The following is a 16,765-nucleotide window of genomic DNA, read 5'->3' as shown; positions in this document are numbered from 1 at the left end:
CATAGCTTTGAGCTTTCTCAAAAAAGGAAAATAAATAAGTGGACGTGATTCAGTGAAATTTAAGCTAGAGGTACCAGATCTGGGCTGTAAGCACTTAAGATTTCCAGTAACTTTTTCTTGCCATCTTGTAATCATTTAGATTTTTGCAACTCAGATTTTTTTCCCTTCCTTGGAGTGTGTTTGATTCACAGAGAAAAGGCCTGCACAAGTCCCTGCAGTTTTCTTGGCATGTTTTTTTTTTTCAGAAGTTTTTTGCCATTACCTCGGGTGGGATGCTACTGGTTCGGCCCGGTTCTACAGAACTGGTAGCTCTGAAGAGCAGCAGATACCAAATCAGTTCAGTGCGACAACCTTTTGATCGTCTGTTTGTCCCACCTGCCCGCCCGGGCTGTTGACTGTCCTTTACTTCCTGCTTTTTCAACCTCAGCTGCTTTGCGCGGCACAGCTGAAGTTGAAAAAGCAGGAAAGAAGAGGATTTTCAAACGCTGCGCACCCATGCACAGTGCTTGTCAGCTGTCCAGGCGGCATAGCTGATGTTTTTTGCAATTGTTTTACACACACGCAAAGCAAGTGCATGCAAAACGCACTCTGACTGAACCGGTAGTAACACCGGTTGAATCCCACCCCTGCATTACCTCCTTCCTAAGTCTCAGAAAAAGTGATAGGCCAAAGATCTCTCACAAGCCTATGTGCCTAAAATGGGACTAAACTTACAGTCTCCCAGTTTCTAGCCTGGTATCTTAACCACCACACCAAACTAGCTTTTATAGTAGCCCTGGATAACTAGTTAAAGCATTTTCAGTTCTGTACATAGTAGTACAAACTATTAAACTTAATGGCCTACTTCTAAGTAAGCATGCATAAGATCAGACATTACAATGGACTCACTGAAATCAGTGAAACTCAAAGCAGTTCTAGCTAATTTGAGTGGATCTATACTAGGCACAACTAGTTTCTGAAACAATCCATTAATTTTAGAAAGATTATATCTTTAAAATGATCATGCTTAACTCTTGATAATTCATTTCAAGTAATCCCTCCTGAGCTGGCTGAACTTTTGGTATTGTATCATAAAAATTGTTCACAGCAATAAGATAAGAACAGACATGCAGTACAATCCTAAAATTTTAATCTACAGTATTAATTTTCATTTGCTACAAATATTCATTTTACTAATAGAACTACTAGCAATGAAAAATTATTTAGGTACAATTGTACAGTATTAAATAAATGCCAAATATGTTTTATACCTTAAATAAACTTAAATTGTTTGTGTGTAAATTTATAAAATTTTCTAAGACTGTATTTCAAATGAAGCTGTACATAAAGTCATTTAGTACTAAAAAATCTACATATTTTTCAAGTATGAATCACTCAGAAATATTATTGCCAATGCTTGTGCTATAGTCAAAATCCAGGTAATCTTGAAAATGTCATTTGGGATCATTCACATCTTGATATATTTGGGTTGAGTTTTTCACTTAATTTATGTATAAGAATTGCCAATTCCTCTGTTGCTTGAGATTTGTCTTCCAACAGTTCATAGCGAAGACTAGAAATATCTTGTTTAATTTCCTTTAATTCACCTGTGAAAAAACAAAAAGACTTTTAACATAACTTGATAAAGTATCATCTGCTACATTGTTTATAGTAGTTCATAAGACCAAGCAGTTGAAGTTCAATTCATCACATAAACGATATTCAAAATCATTACAACTGAAAGCTTTGAAAAAATGTGAAATCACTGAAAGATGTACTGTAACCAGTGGTGGGATTCAAGTAATTTAACAACCGGTTCTATTAACTGGTAGGATGGTCGTGGTTTGGGCGGGTCATGTGACTGAGTGAGCATGGCCAACTCGACGTCACAACAAAGTGGGGCGGCACTTTGCTGTGACATTGAGTTGGCCACGCCCACTCAATCACATGGCCGATGCTGCAGAGACAAAGTGATTTCCTACGTACCTTTCCCCCCCGTCCCCGCCCTTTGGGCTGACAAAATAAAAGCCCATCTAAAGTTCACGACTGTCTGCCGAGGCTGCCTGGCACATGCTGGCAAAAGGAGGCTAGAGGGGAAAAAAGAGAAGGGCCAATGAAATGCCCCATTTTCCGCCTCCATTGGGCTGTCTGTACTGCACTGAGGAGGGAGGGAAAAAGCAAAAAGTCTATCTGGCCCGTATGTACTTACCAGCACAACTGAGAATCTCTCTTCCAGCTCGCTGGTTTGGGCATTGGGAACTTGAGGAGTAGTGCCTAATGTTCGAACCAGCGAGCTGGAAGAGAGGTTCTCCATTGTGCTAGTATGTACGAACCGAGTAGGCTTTTTGCTTTTTCCCTCCCTCCCCATCCCGATCCAGCGCTGTGCAGACAGCCTAATGGAGGCGGAAAAAAGGGCATTCCATTGGCCCTTCTCTTTTTCCCCCTAGCCGCCTATTGCCAGCATGCACCAGGCAGGCTCGGCAGACAGTCACGATCTTTAAATAGGCTTTTATTTTGTCAGCCTAAGGGCAGGGCGGGGGGAAGGGGCTTGGAATGGTATGTATGAAATCTTTCTCTGCAGTATCCAATCCTTGCCAGCACGCAGGCCATGAGGAAGGGGAGGCAGACAAACAGGCTGGGCCTCGGGGACCACGGGAAAGGCAGCAGGGAAGGTAGGCAAGTTGGCTGGGTGATGTGGGAGGCAGCTAGGCTGGGATTCAGGCCTTGCTGCTTGCAGTCACTCACCCAGGCAGATCAGAGGAGCTCAGCTGAGCCACATGGAGAGTGCTGCGTGAGCACGGAAGGCAGGCAAGCTCACTTGGCCACGTGGGAGGCAGATAAGCCAAGATTCGGGCCTTGCTGCTTGCAGTAATTCACCCAGGCAGCTCAGGGCAGCTCAGCTGAGTTGCATGGAGAGCTCTGCATGGGATTCGGCCACATGGAAGGCAGGAAAGCTGGCTGGGCCATGTTGGAGGCAGCTAGGGCTGGATTCGGGCCTTGATGCTTGCAGGCTCACCCAGGCTGCCAGGCAGATCAGGGCAGGTCAGCTGGGCCACACGGAGAGCACTGCGTGGGATGCAGCTGGTGGCAGGCAAGCTGGCTGGTCCTCAGAGACCGTGTGGTTGAGGCAAGTGAGGAAGCCAGACAGAGCAGCAGCAGCTATGCTGGGGAGCAGACGAGATGAGGAATAACTGGGTGGGGCCAGCCAACGGTGGAATTTGCCAGTTCTGTGAACTGCACAAAATCGTAACTACCAGTTCGTGGGAACCGATCGGAACTGGCTGAATCCCACCACTGACTGTAACCTTCACTTTTTCCAATTTGTCTTCCAAACAAAAAGTTTCACAGTCAAGCAGTGGGACAACTCTCCGCAGCCAACTCGCCATAGTCTACTTGCCACAGCCAATTTGTGGCGGCCAACTAGCCGTGGGACAACTCACCATGACCAATTTGCTGCAGGATAATTCAGCAATTCAATTAAATTATTTCAAGTAATTTAAAAATATTTTAATTTTTGTCATTCACATTTAATTTTGTCCCTTCTTTAATGATTCTATTGGACTATTTCTTTGATATTAGTGTAACCCTAGTACTGTTGTGAGTTGTCTGCAGCGACTTGGGCAATTGGCCATGGAGAGTTGACCATGGCAAGTTGGCTTTCCAGAATCTTTAACGGCCTGCAGACATGGAAGTTATATAATGTCTCTTCCAGGGGTAAAATTCCTCAAACAAGTAGGCAAACAAATATAACTTCCTCACCAGTTCATTATCTTAAAAAAACATATAAACCAGTTACAAAGAAAAGGCACAATCCAGCCAATTTTAAGTATGTTTAAAAACCCATTAACTTCAAAAGTACAGCATACAGTCTATTGACTTTGAAATCTGTAAGTCTGCATTGTGTTTAATCATATTAAAATTACCCTTCTTTGATTTTCTGGGAGTTTTGACCCATCACAAACTTCCAGCTGGGGGAGGCTGGGTGATATTAATCAAAAACCAGTACATTTCACAATGTGATAACTGTTGTAGAAACTAATCAAATGTACTGATTTGTCTTTTCATATGGGCATCTAAATGAACCTATATAAATTAGCTGTATAGTTATTTGAACTCTACATGTTTTGAAGATATTCTTGATATAATGTTTATTGGAATATGATTTATTCAAGCCAGTCAAATCAGCAACATCCAATCTCTCTAATAAAATTTTTCAGATTTGGAATTCACATGAACTAAAAGTTAATTCAGTATGTTGCCCAGTCTTATGAATTATTTGACAAAAATTCAAGCTCAAAGAACATTTACCAAGTAAGAATTCATAATATTATTTACTTAAAAAGTAAACAAGAGGGAACTTAGCTTGATTTTAACTTTCAGTGTAATGTGTACTCATTATGCAGTATAAAACTATACTAAAATTCTGACATTCATTTCAAGAGCATGCAATTTGAATAAAAGATCAGTAATCTTAAAACTGCGCAGAAGAATTAGTTTCAAAATTTGAGTTTTTTCTAATCTATTCTGAATACAAAATACATTATTTGAATTTAAAGAAATCCTGGGATCTTGTTTTTAATGGGGAATGATTCAGGTTTTCATAGGAAGAATAATAAAAATCTAAAAAGAACCCACCAACCTCCAAATATAAAATGTATATTGTGTGTATGTTTATGTATTCATCAAAATATCAAGTATCTGTTCTTTTTATTATTTTCTACTGTACAAACTTCTCATACTTTAAAACATGTCAGTACCATAGAGAGATTTAGGTCATGTGTATTTTCTTTTTTTATCAACTAATTTTAGAAGTGAATCCAACTCGTGGATATTTCTAAAGGTTAAGACAACTGTATTTTGAAGATTTAATATTTTTAGTCATTTTCAGGTATTTTTATAATTTGGCCCATACAGTAGTTGAAAGTTTATTTTTATAAAAGTAATTTATCCAAATGCAAATCATTTATTAATTTAATTAGTTTACTTTACTTTACTAAGAAAAACACTACATCTAATATTATATGCACTATCTTCCCCATTTTGTAATTTTTACCCATATTTACAGTGTTAAATATCTGATTTGAAGCCCAAAGCAGAAAGAATCATTTCCTCCCATAATTGAAACCTCTGGTTTCTCAGGCACCAACATTTTTCTTTCTTTTCTTTTGAATTTATAATACTGTATAAAAACTCTATAGGCTCTTACCTTCATTGACTTCATCATTTTCCTTGTCTACCTGGGCTTTCAAAACGTATCGTTTTATAAGTCTCTTCATGATTTGCTATTGGAGGGAAAAATTTAATTAATTTTTTATTTATTTATTTATTTGCCATTCTAATTTTAAATGCATGCTCCTTAAAGTCCTGGAAAAAAAAATCTGAATCTTCATCTGTAATAAGGTCAGGCTATAGGATACAAGTTACAAGATTTAGTTCCTCTGAAGTAAATTCCATTTTAGTATAATCAAACATTCATTTTCAGGTTTTTACACCATAAGAAGAACTAGACATGCAACTGTATGATCTTTAATTCATTTTTAAATTATTATTTTTATGGCATTGTTTTTGTATAAAAATCAATTAGCACAATATAGAATAGAAACCATGGGCACTTTTGTATACTCGTTTTAAATTTTTATTTATTTATTATTTATTTATTTATTTTGATTTGTCAATCGCTTACAAGATAATAGGTATAAGTATATACATAGTTATGAATACATGAAATGGATATATATAAGAAAAATAAAAGAAACAATAGGACAGGGACGATAGGCACGTTGGTGCGTTTATGCACGTCCCCTACAGACCTCTTGGGAAAGGGGTGAGGTCAATAGTAGACAGTCGAAGGTTAAAGTTTTTGGGGTTTAGGGAAGAAACCACAGAGTCAAGTAGAGTATTCCAGACATCGTCCACTCTGTTGCTGAAGTCGTATTTCTTGCAATCAAGTTTGTATCTATTGTGTGCTCTTGTGTTGTTATGGTTGAAGCTGACATATTCTTTGACAGGTAAGTCATTGCAATGTATGATTTTATATACCATACTTAGATCAGACTGAAGACGGCATAATTCAAGGTTTTCTAGGTCTAGAATTTCAAGTCTGGTGTCATAAGGTATTCTACAATGAGTAGAGAGAGGAGTAGAGAACTCTTCTTGTGAAATATTTCTGTACTTTCTCAACTGTGTTAATATCAGATACATAATGTGGGTTCCAGACTGATGAGCTGTATTTGAGTATTGGTCGAGCAAATGTTTTGTATGCTCCACTTAGTAGTGTGCTACTACCAGAGAAAAGCTACGTACAATTAGGTTAACAACTCTTAATGCCTTTTTGGCTATGTTGTTACAGTGGCCTCTAGCACTTAGATCATTAAAGATGAGTATTCCAAGGTCCTTGGATCATCAACAAGGCCTTGACTATTCAGCTTGTATTTTATTTTATTTTTTTATTTTTCTGTCAATATGTAAGGCAGAACATTTATTTGTTGAGATTTTAAGTTGCTATTTGACCATTCTGATACATAGTCAAGATCTTTTTGAATGGTAGCAGTATTGTCTGTGGTATTGAACAGCTTTACATCATCAGCGAAGAGAACGCAGTTGCTCTTAATGTGAACACAGAGGTCATTTATGTAGAGTATGAAGAGAGTTGGTCCTAGAACACTGCCTTGGGGGACACCACTATTGACAGGTACAGAATTTGATAGGACACTCCCAATTTTGACCATTAGTTGTCTGTTTGACAGGAATACTTCTATCCAGTTATGCAGTTGTCCAGAGATACCATAAGATTTTAGTTTTAGGAGTAGTTTGTCACGTACCACTGAATCAAAGGCTTTACAGAAGTCTATGTAAATTGTGTCTATTGTTTGCCCTGATCGAGTTGTGTAGTCCTTATATTTTGCAGTGTAAGAGTTGCAGATTATAGTTTTTTTCTGAAACCAAATTGTTTATTAGAGAGTAGGTTGTTTGTCTGTGGAGGATAATGGATTGGTTAATAATTGATTCCATGACTTTAGAGGTGACGCAGCATAAGGAGATTGGTCTAGGCTGAGGTCTCCCTTTTGAAGATGGGGATGACCGTGGCTTGTGACCACAGGTTAGGCAAGGAGCTGGTCCTGAAAGATTTTTCAAAGATTATGGTTAGAGGTTCTGCTATGGCAATGGATAGCTTTTTGAAGAAGTAGGCACATATTCCATCCGGTCCAATAGATAGAGATGGTTTTAGATTGCGTAGTGCTTTTTCAACATTGTCTTCTGTAATATCTATATGTATTAGATCATTGTAGTTTTCTGTGGTTTGGCTAGGAAATACGGGCATGATCCATTGCTGTTTACAAATACTAAGCCAAAGAATGTTAAAAATGTTGGCTTTAATGGTGTCGTCGTTGCAGTCTTTACAATTAGGTCCTATCAGGGTTGGGATGGACATAGAGTCTTTTAGTTTGTTGTTTACAAAATTGTAAAAAGCGCAGGTGAAATTGGTGCGTAGAAGGTTTTCCTCTTGTTTAATTAATTAATTAATTAATTAATGGTATTTTATGAAACAAATTAGAACAACATGCTGGGGAAAAAGCAAAACAAGAAAAAACAGCTTCATTTGAATGAACTACCTGCCCTGATGTAATTTGTGTATCTATTATTCTTATTCTTTAACACTTACCTAAGCAATTCTTGTGAACAGGACTCCATGGATGGATGAATGCCCCAACTCTCCTCCAAATTTCATTCAAAAGGAGGTGTGGGTTTGTCCACATTTGCACACATGCATATGCCCTAACACCACTAATTTTCCAAGTGCTCCTACAATATTATATTTATCTTATTCACAAGTCAACGATCTTGAATTGGTATTATTGGTACTGGATTGCGCACGCATGCATAGGGGGCGTGGGGGCATGCGCATTGCCTTCTAGGTGCTGGCACGCGCGTGCAAGCACGCGCACAATTTTTGGCACAGGAGCCCCAAAAGGTTAGCCACCACTGATTTAAGTGATGCCAACAAGGAAGTGGTATTGTCTGCAATGTTTCCAAGTTGTGCTGTGCTTTAGTAATTATATAGTGAGAGAAACAAGTACCAGTTTTTAAACAAGCAGCAATATAATGGACAACTGGAATTTTATCTCCTAAGAGGATGTAAGAAAACCTCTTACAGTTAAACACATAGAGCTCTAGGTGTGCAATATGTCTTATTTCTACCATAAATGGAAACAATCTTAATGCATTTTATATGTTTATAATGAATGCACATTATCCAAGTAACTGCTTACCTGATAGCGTGAAGGTTGATTGAGAATGCTGTTAAAACTGTGTGATTCAAAAACTCTTGAGTTGGACTGAGAAAAGAGATTTAGCTAGAAAACAATATAACTGAATTAAAATATATTCCATAATATTTGCAGCTCCTATATAAGATGCTAATATTTAATGACTGATTACACAAATTAGTACCATTCAGTATAAAATTCTGAAAGAAACAAGTTTCAATTTGTCATATTACTAAAATATGTATCTATTCCTCATTGAACAATGCACTTAAATAGAAATATATTATTTTAACCATTTCCTAAACCAAGCACATAAAAAATAATGCATATTCCTGAAAAACAATCATTACTGTACACATCTTACACTGCCTAACAACTCCCACATGTATAGATTGTGCTTGTGCTGAACAGGATATTAGAACTGAACAATATTTATAATAGTAAAATAAATAGTAATGCAATGAATCTGATAAAAAAAATGTGATTAGATTGTCAGAAGTAGAGCTTATTACTTTCTGCTATTTTTTATGCAACTCATAGCATAAAAAAACAACCCCTTCTCATTATTAATAGTGTGGTTCAGCTACTGCAGCATAGCAAGAGCCTGCTGGGATAGGAGCCATTGACTCAAGACAAAGAAGAGGCAGCATAAAGAATGAAGGCCGGGATAATTCAAATTGATTGATGACCCATTCTCCAGACATCCAGTAAACCAAGGTGTTGCATAAAAAAACTAAAATAAAACCCCTTTTCCTTGAAAAAATATATTAGATAGCAAAATATTTATGAAATAAGGAACAATGTATGTAGTTTTTTTCCTTGATACTGGTTATGCCTTATTACATTCTTCATACAAGCACAATTTTTTGCTAGTAAGTAACATAAGGCTTGCACACTTATAAGCATTTCTATGCTAAAAAGGGGCCTGAGATAATGGGAAAAGGTAGCACTCCTAATGTCCTAATGTCAGCACTTTTATTTAGCTGAATTGAAAAGACTCTTGCGCACTCTGGACTAAACACAGAGGTCCATGGGTTTCACTCCCTTGCTGGTACATAGAAAATTCCAGACATGTCTGTCAATGAAATGTTCATTCATTTTCTAATTCAGCCACATTTCAGGTAAACACTTTTGATAGTGCGGCATGCATTAATCATAATTTCATATTATTTTAGCTAGTTATTTAAAAATTATTTAAAAGTCACAATTATTCTAGAAATCTACTTTGAAAAGAAAGGAATAGTAGAGATCATTGTTGTCATCAAGTATCATTTGTCATCTGCCTAAAAATATTCCACTGAAGAAATACTATTCCATATATGTATTGTATCATTTACACTGCAATAAATTAGCATAAAGTCCTATCCATATTTCCTAACGCAATAAAGCTTCATCTCTGGAAGAGATATGGAGGCAGGGTATGAAATCTATCTCATTATGTTATAACAAAGACACTTCTTTCCCTGGAGTGTTCCCAAGAGCAGGAATCTAAGCACTTAATTAGTGAATCAGATTTTATAACTATAATATAAATAATAAATGCATTTAAGCAAATACATGATAGGGGTATATAAAATTTAGCATCTACCTAATTACAAGAAAGAGAATTAGAGAATAAGTGCTTTTTACTGAAAGTAAAAGTTCATTTAGTGAACATTCAAAGTTACAACAGCACTGAAAAAGTGACATGACTGTTTTTCCATAGTTATGATCTTTGTAGCATCCCCATTATCTTGTATCAAAATTCAGATGCTTGACAACTGATTTATATTTATGACCATTGCTGTGTCCCAAGATCATACGATCACCTTTTACGACCTTTTGACAAGCAAAGACAATAGGGAAAGCAGATTCATTACCAACTGGGTTATTAACTTATCAGCTGCAGTGATTCACTTAACAACTGAGGCAAGAAAGGTGGTAAAATGGAGCAAAACTTGCTTTTTAAGTATCTCAGTTAACAGGAATTTTGGGTTCTATTATGGTCATAAGTTGAGGACTACTGTATCATAACACTGAGATTAGATAAAGAGTAGGACAGTGATAGACACTGTAAAGCTTAACTCTCTATACTTCACTGCCTCTTGTGTCACTACACTGTGAGGTGATAAAGAGTCATAGCCACTGAAATCACAGTATATATAAAGTTACAACAGGAACTCCCCTACCCCACCCCTGAAGTTACAATTGCCGCACGTACACCCTCACGGTCACAAAATAGCATTTCAGGCACTTGACATCTAGTTGGCATTTACAACTAGATGCAGCGTTCCATAGCCTCATGACCATGATTTACAACATTTTTGCTAGTTTTCCAGCAGAAAATGCTCTTTCAAGATAATAGATTTGCTTAACAACCATGTAACCATGGTTAACAAACATACTTAACAAACATGTGGTTCACTTAATGATCATGGTGATTTGCTTTTCTACCATTGTACAAACAATCATAAAATCAAGTCAGGTTATGCAGTGACACATTTAATGACCCTAATGACTTATTACCAAAATTCCAGGCACCAATGACATTAGAGGATGTCATTAGGTGAGAACTACCTGTAGTCACCTTTTGCACTCATTTACGAGGGTAAATGGATATCACTTCAGATACTGACATTGCAAATATGTAGAATTTAAACCAGAAAAGCATGTCTTCTATGTGAAAACCACAATTTAGGATTCAACAAATTAGACAAAAATAAAAAATACTTATATATATCTATGTATAAAAAGCAGTGAGCCTACCCTGGATTTTGAATTACCTATTCCCATTTCCATGTCTTTCTGTAATCTTTTCCTTCTGCACCTCAGTAATTTAATGATCTTCATGAAGAAATAAAAGAACGATTTGGGACTTGGTACAAGACTGAATGGGGGTGGTAGGGTTTTTCCATCATCAAAGTAGGATAACCAGAGTTTAGAACGAGCAAATTTCCACTCCACATCACTGTCATCCTATATCAGAAACAAAAAAATGTTCCACTCACAAATAATTTCCTTCGTTGTATTATGAAGTAAATGCTACTTTCTCATCTTTTCAGCATTTTGTCAGTGTAAATATCTAGATCTACTGTTTTACCTGAAAAATCTCTACTTATAGGAAAATATATTCTAAGCGCTTCTAAAAGCTTAGGTAAAACAAGTTAGTTTTTTATTATCTTCCATTAAACAACTCCTTTTGATAAAACAATAGAAATAGAATTTTACTAATATTAATTCACACCTTAATTTGATTGCTAGATAGTACATATTAAAGATTATATATCTAAACAAAAAAGAAGAAAAATTAGATATAGGGAAATCAATTGGCTACATCAGTGGTTCCAGTGGTGGGATTCAAAACTTTTTATTACTGGTTCTGAGGGCGTGACTTGGTGGGTGTGGCGTGGCTTGGTGGGCGTGGCAGGGGAAGGTTACTGCAAAATCCCATTCCCTCCCCACCCTGCTAACCTGCTTTGTTCTCCTGTTCAGGGCAACAAAAGAAGACTCAGCCAATCGGCTGGGTCTCGAGAGGCAGAGAATAAATGGGGGAGGGGCGAGTCAGAGGTGGTATTTGCTGGTTCTCTGAACTACTTAAAATTTCTGCTACCGGTTCTCCAGAACTGATCAGAACCTGCTGAATACCACCTCTGAGTGGTTCTTAACCTTTTCTTCACAATGGACCCCCTTTAAATACTTTTTGTAACCCTGGACCATGGCCAAAGACTACCAAGATTTAAATCATAACATTTCTTCAAGCCTTCATGGAAACCCTGTGACAACATCGTGCCCTCTCCTCAGAGATCCGCAGACCACAGGTTGAGAACCATTGGGCTATATCCATTTTCACAACTAAGCAGAGGAAATTATCAGAATCAAAATGATTTCTTAGCTCTAAATATAGTATATGAACACTATTGAAACATACCTCTATTTCTTGATATGAACTGTTAATCATTGCAATCAGCATGTTGAGTAAAACCACAACCATTGTTACATTATATATTCCATACAAGACATAACCAATATTTTCAATGAACTTATGATCATATTTGAGGACAACGGATGTAACTTCTGATAAGCCAAATATTGACCAAAATAAAGTCTTAAAGCTTTCTTCAACACTGCATGAAAAGAAAAAAGCATTAACAGATTATTATAATTTTTATAGTTTAATTAGCTTAATAAACAAAGTGATAGAGGGCTTAATGCACACAACATAAAATATTTTCACTGAGAAACTAGGTATGCTATGCCCTATTGTATATGGCCAATTGATTTTGTGGGTTGTTTAACATAGAAAGTCACTATGTCTGATATCCTTAAATACTAGATTACAGCCTTACAATTTATATTGATTCATTGTCAAACAAAAAATAATTCCAAATTCTAAAGAATTACCAACCATAAGAATGAATGGAGACAGCAATCTGGCTTGACATTACAAAATCAGAATTGAATGATGCTTTAATAAATATCTAGTTGGATTTTTGCAATATATATAGTCATAAAGCACAAATTTCAAGCCACAACAGCTGGGTTTACATATGAGAATATATAGACACAATGCAAGAACTATAATACAAAGGTAGACTTCTCCCAAATGGTTTGGAAACTAAAAAGAGGTTCTTAACTGACATGCCGCTATAGAAGTACTGTCATTTTATAATAGTGATATATGCCAATAGAATACTTCCATCTAAACACAACATTAATGTCAGCCCATGAATCCAACAAACTCTAATAGTACTATACCAGACTATATGCTGAAATTCAGAAACAATTGCAGCAGATAAAGATAACAGAAAATATTAGCTAAATGCAAAGTAAACATACATTTAGAAGTGGTCTCAGTTTTTCTGTCATCCATTCTGTTACTTTATAGTTCAAGGTGAAGAAACTGGTGCCCTTTTGATATTTTGACAACTTGTACAATTCCTTATTATTAACTATTCTAGCTGTATTTAATTGATCCAAAACATCTCAAGAACAGGTTAATAGTCTTGCAATGACTGATTCAATTGCTGAAAGTCACAAATATTAGTTGTTTTCTTGACTACAGTTGTATAGACAACCTTTTTATGCAGCTACAGATATTATATTGTGTCTTTGAAACAACCATTATGTGGATCCCAGTCAGTCTCTTCACCCTCTTTCTCAGGTGTTTTAAAGCTTTTTACTCATGTCTGTTTTTAAATAACCAGCTCCTTTAACCTTGAATTTCTTTCCCTTCCTCCTTAATTTTATCATTGTCAAGTATACTTTTAATTTTCCTTCCTTTCTTTTTCTTAAACATCTTCGTAAAAAAAATCTCCCTGCAAACTGTTTCAGTATAATTGTCAAGAAAATTCCATAAATGTACCTTCCTATGTATGTCTGTAGTCATCAAACCTTTCAGCAAATTTGATGAGAAACAATACAGTAATAATTGTTTCTGCAGTTGTTACTTACGTAGTAAATGCTGCATTTACTTTGGCTCCAAGATAGTAAGAATACAGTATGAACATCCCAATCATAAAGGCAAGAAATACCATAATAAAAAGAACCATAAACTTGAAAATGTCTTTAACAGTTCTTCCAAGTGAAATCTGCAGTGGTCCAAAACTCTCATTTGCAGGTAAAATATAAGCAATCCGAGAGAAACTAAGCACAACAGCAATTGCATAAAGACCTTCCGATATGATTTGTGGATCAGATGGAAGCCATTTATCTCTAGCTAGAAAAAAAAATGACATAAACAAGAAGCTTGTTAGTTTTATCTATTTGTTCATTGTGTTGTCAAAACAACACAATTAGCAGTTTTAAGAGTATTACTTTCTGTATGATGTATTTTATGAATCTATTTTTTTCTCTATGCTGTCTGTGACCGTGTGTGTGTGTGTGTGTGTGTGTGTGTGTGTGTGTGTATTTTAAAGATCTATGTAAATATTTTCAAATGATTTGTGGTCAATAAACATTCTGAGCAGTATTTCTCTGGACCAATCAAACAACAATTATTCTCTTTAGAAGTTCAAACTATATAACATTTTCCTTTTGATTTTTAAATAAAAATAAAAATAAAATTTTTATAAATTAAAATAAATAAAAAGAATGACTAGAACCTAGAGGGATAGAATCAAGTTCATATGAAGTGTTAAGACCACTTTATAATGCCTTGGTAAGACCACACTTGGAATATTGCATCCAGCTTTGGTCTCCACAATGTAAAAAAGATGTTGAAACTCTAGAAATAGTACAGAGAAGACCAACAAAGATGGTTAGGGAATTGGATTCTAAAACATATAAAGAAAAGTTGCTGGAATTAGGTACGTCTAGATTAATGAAAAGAAGGACTAGGTGTGACATGATAGCAGTGTTCCAATATCTCAGGGGTTGCCACAAAGATGAGGGAGTCAGGCTATTCTCCAAAGCACCTGAAGGCAGGACAAGAAGCAATGGATGGAAACTAATCAAGGAGAGAAGCAACTAAGGAGAAATTTCCTGACAGTTAGAACAATTAATCAGTGGAGCAAACTTGCCTCCAGAAGTTGTGGATGCTCCAACACTGGAAGTTCTTAAGAAGAGATTGGACAACCCTTTGTCTGGAATTGTATTGGGTTTCCTGCCTGAGCAGGAGTTTGGACTAAAAGACCTCCAAAATCTCTTCCAACTCTGTTACTCTATTATTCTGTTAAATAAAAGACCTTGCAAGGAAGATTCTGCTTTGTGCATAGGTAACACTCTTTAGTGTTTTAGTGTTACTCGTCAGAAAAACTAATTAACAACATCCTAACAGAACAAAATATATAGAGAGATACATTTTCTAATAGTGTACAGTCTACGGCTAATATTCAGCCGCAGAAAGCCTTCCATAAAGTGTTGCTAAACCTGCCATGTGTGATAAACATAAAAAGTGTTCAGTCCCTGGCCAATTGAGAGTTAGCTATCCATGGTTGAAAGAATATTAGCCATTTTAATATGCCAGAGGCATGGCAAAATTTTTGAACTTACCATAAGTAAAATACTCTATATTTGGTGGAAGTGTCACCACAGAGAGATCTGTCTCCTGGATATATTTGTCCACATAGTTCTGTGCTTTTGTAGCTTGTAAAAAGGCCAACAATCTAGCTGTGAAAGCAGCAATAAAAATAGATAACATTCCAAAATCAAGAACATTCCAAAGCTGCAGAATATATTCACGGGGTCCTTCTAGCCAGAGCTCTTTACACTCAGACCACATCATTCCTGAAAAAGAAATGCAATGAAATCCAGCTAAATGTAATTAAGGATGCAACCCAAATATACCAATCTGAGATTAAGTCACATACCTAATCTGAGGTTTTTTTAATACACCTCATATGACTATACTTTCAGATCAGAAACGAAAGGCAAATATAAATCAGAATGATGCAGAGGTTTTCAGGCCTACTCACATTGTATAACATGCCAGTGCATGCTATTACAAATTGTACCCATACAGTTTCTTACATAATAAAAAGGTGGAATTAGATTATATAGTAGCAGCATCCACACTATTAAAGAAATATAGTAAAAGGTCCTTAAATATTAGGCTAAATCCACTGTAATATCAGTTACCTAAAATCCTAATGATTGATATGTGGAGGCCACTGTACTGTACAGCAGTGTTTCTCAACATACTATTGCTGTCATGGTTTCCAACATAGTCTTGAGTTTAGAGTTTCTATCTTGCATTGAGTATTACAAGCTATTTATAGATCATTCTGCATGACTGAACCCTCAAAAAGGTAAAGTCAAACAACTTCTAAAACTGTCAATACAACCAGAATCAAGATTGAGAAGTTCTTGGGTTTGAACATATGTAATAGGAATCATGATTTCTTTTGTTGTATGCTATCTATATTAACAATTCCATATGGTCTAGAGCAGTGGTCCCCATCCTTTGCTGCTTGGTGCCCTAGCTGGGTAGGGGGGGGGAGAACAGGTCCACATGAGCAGTGAGCCAGTGTGCATGCATGTATGTGCGTGCAACCTGACTCACACAGGTGGTAAGCCAGCACTCACATGGACAGCAGTCTACTGCTTACATGAATCAAGCTGCATTCACGTATATGCCAGCCTACCATTCATGCAAGTCAAACTGTGTATATACACATGTGTGCTAGCCTATGGCCTTGTTGAGAAAAAGCCGTGGCCTGGTAGTGGGCCCCAGCCAGGAGGAGTTGGGAACCCCTATTCTAAAAATCTGCTGAAATGTATTTATCATTATAGCACCACACAGAGATATCTAAAAATATACACACTGCAATAAGGACGTAATAAAATATATACATACCAAGCACCCATATCATGATCAGCATCTCTGTCCAAGTGAACTGAGTTGTCTTAACTCGAAAAATCTGTTTTGGGTAATCAATAACTGTTTCATTTGGTAATACTGAGATGCCTTCAAATCTATCTGAAGCATTAAATACTAGTAGTCCCAAGAAAATAATGAAGGAGGCCGCATGTGCCACAAATTTCATAAATGGACTCCGAAGAATTTTCCCAAGCTAAGAAAACAAAGTAAAAGTATGGATTTT

The 16,765-nt window shown here is 36.4% G+C and overlaps 1 protein-coding gene across 1 annotated transcript in view; it reads right to left on the bottom strand.

The window, feature by feature from the left end:
* Positions 1 to 229: 229 nt before the first annotated feature.
* Positions 230 to 16,765, bottom strand: part of TRPC3 (transient receptor potential cation channel subfamily C member 3) — a 47,114-nt gene continuing 30,578 nt past the window's right edge. The window contains exons 5-12 of the mRNA XM_026697990.2: positions 16,519 to 16,735; positions 15,216 to 15,449; positions 13,677 to 13,941; positions 12,154 to 12,349; positions 10,992 to 11,201; positions 8,250 to 8,333; positions 5,186 to 5,261; positions 230 to 1,586 (exon numbers count right to left, since the gene is read on the bottom strand). Coding sequence (XP_026553775.2) covers positions 1,444 to 1,586; positions 5,186 to 5,261; positions 8,250 to 8,333; positions 10,992 to 11,201; positions 12,154 to 12,349; positions 13,677 to 13,941; positions 15,216 to 15,449; positions 16,519 to 16,735 — 1,425 coding nt within the window. The 3' untranslated portion in view covers positions 230 to 1,443. The remainder of the gene's footprint in view (positions 1,587 to 5,185; positions 5,262 to 8,249; positions 8,334 to 10,991; positions 11,202 to 12,153; positions 12,350 to 13,676; positions 13,942 to 15,215; positions 15,450 to 16,518; positions 16,736 to 16,765) is intronic.

This window comes from Pseudonaja textilis, chromosome 6, assembly GCF_049901715.1.
Source record: "Pseudonaja textilis isolate UNSWEBS1 chromosome 6, rPseTex1.2, whole genome shotgun sequence".
Classification (NCBI taxonomy): Eukaryota; Metazoa; Chordata; class Lepidosauria; order Squamata; family Elapidae; genus Pseudonaja; species Pseudonaja textilis.
Note: the sequence above shows the minus strand (reverse complement) of the source record. Positions and strands in the feature narration are given on the sequence as shown.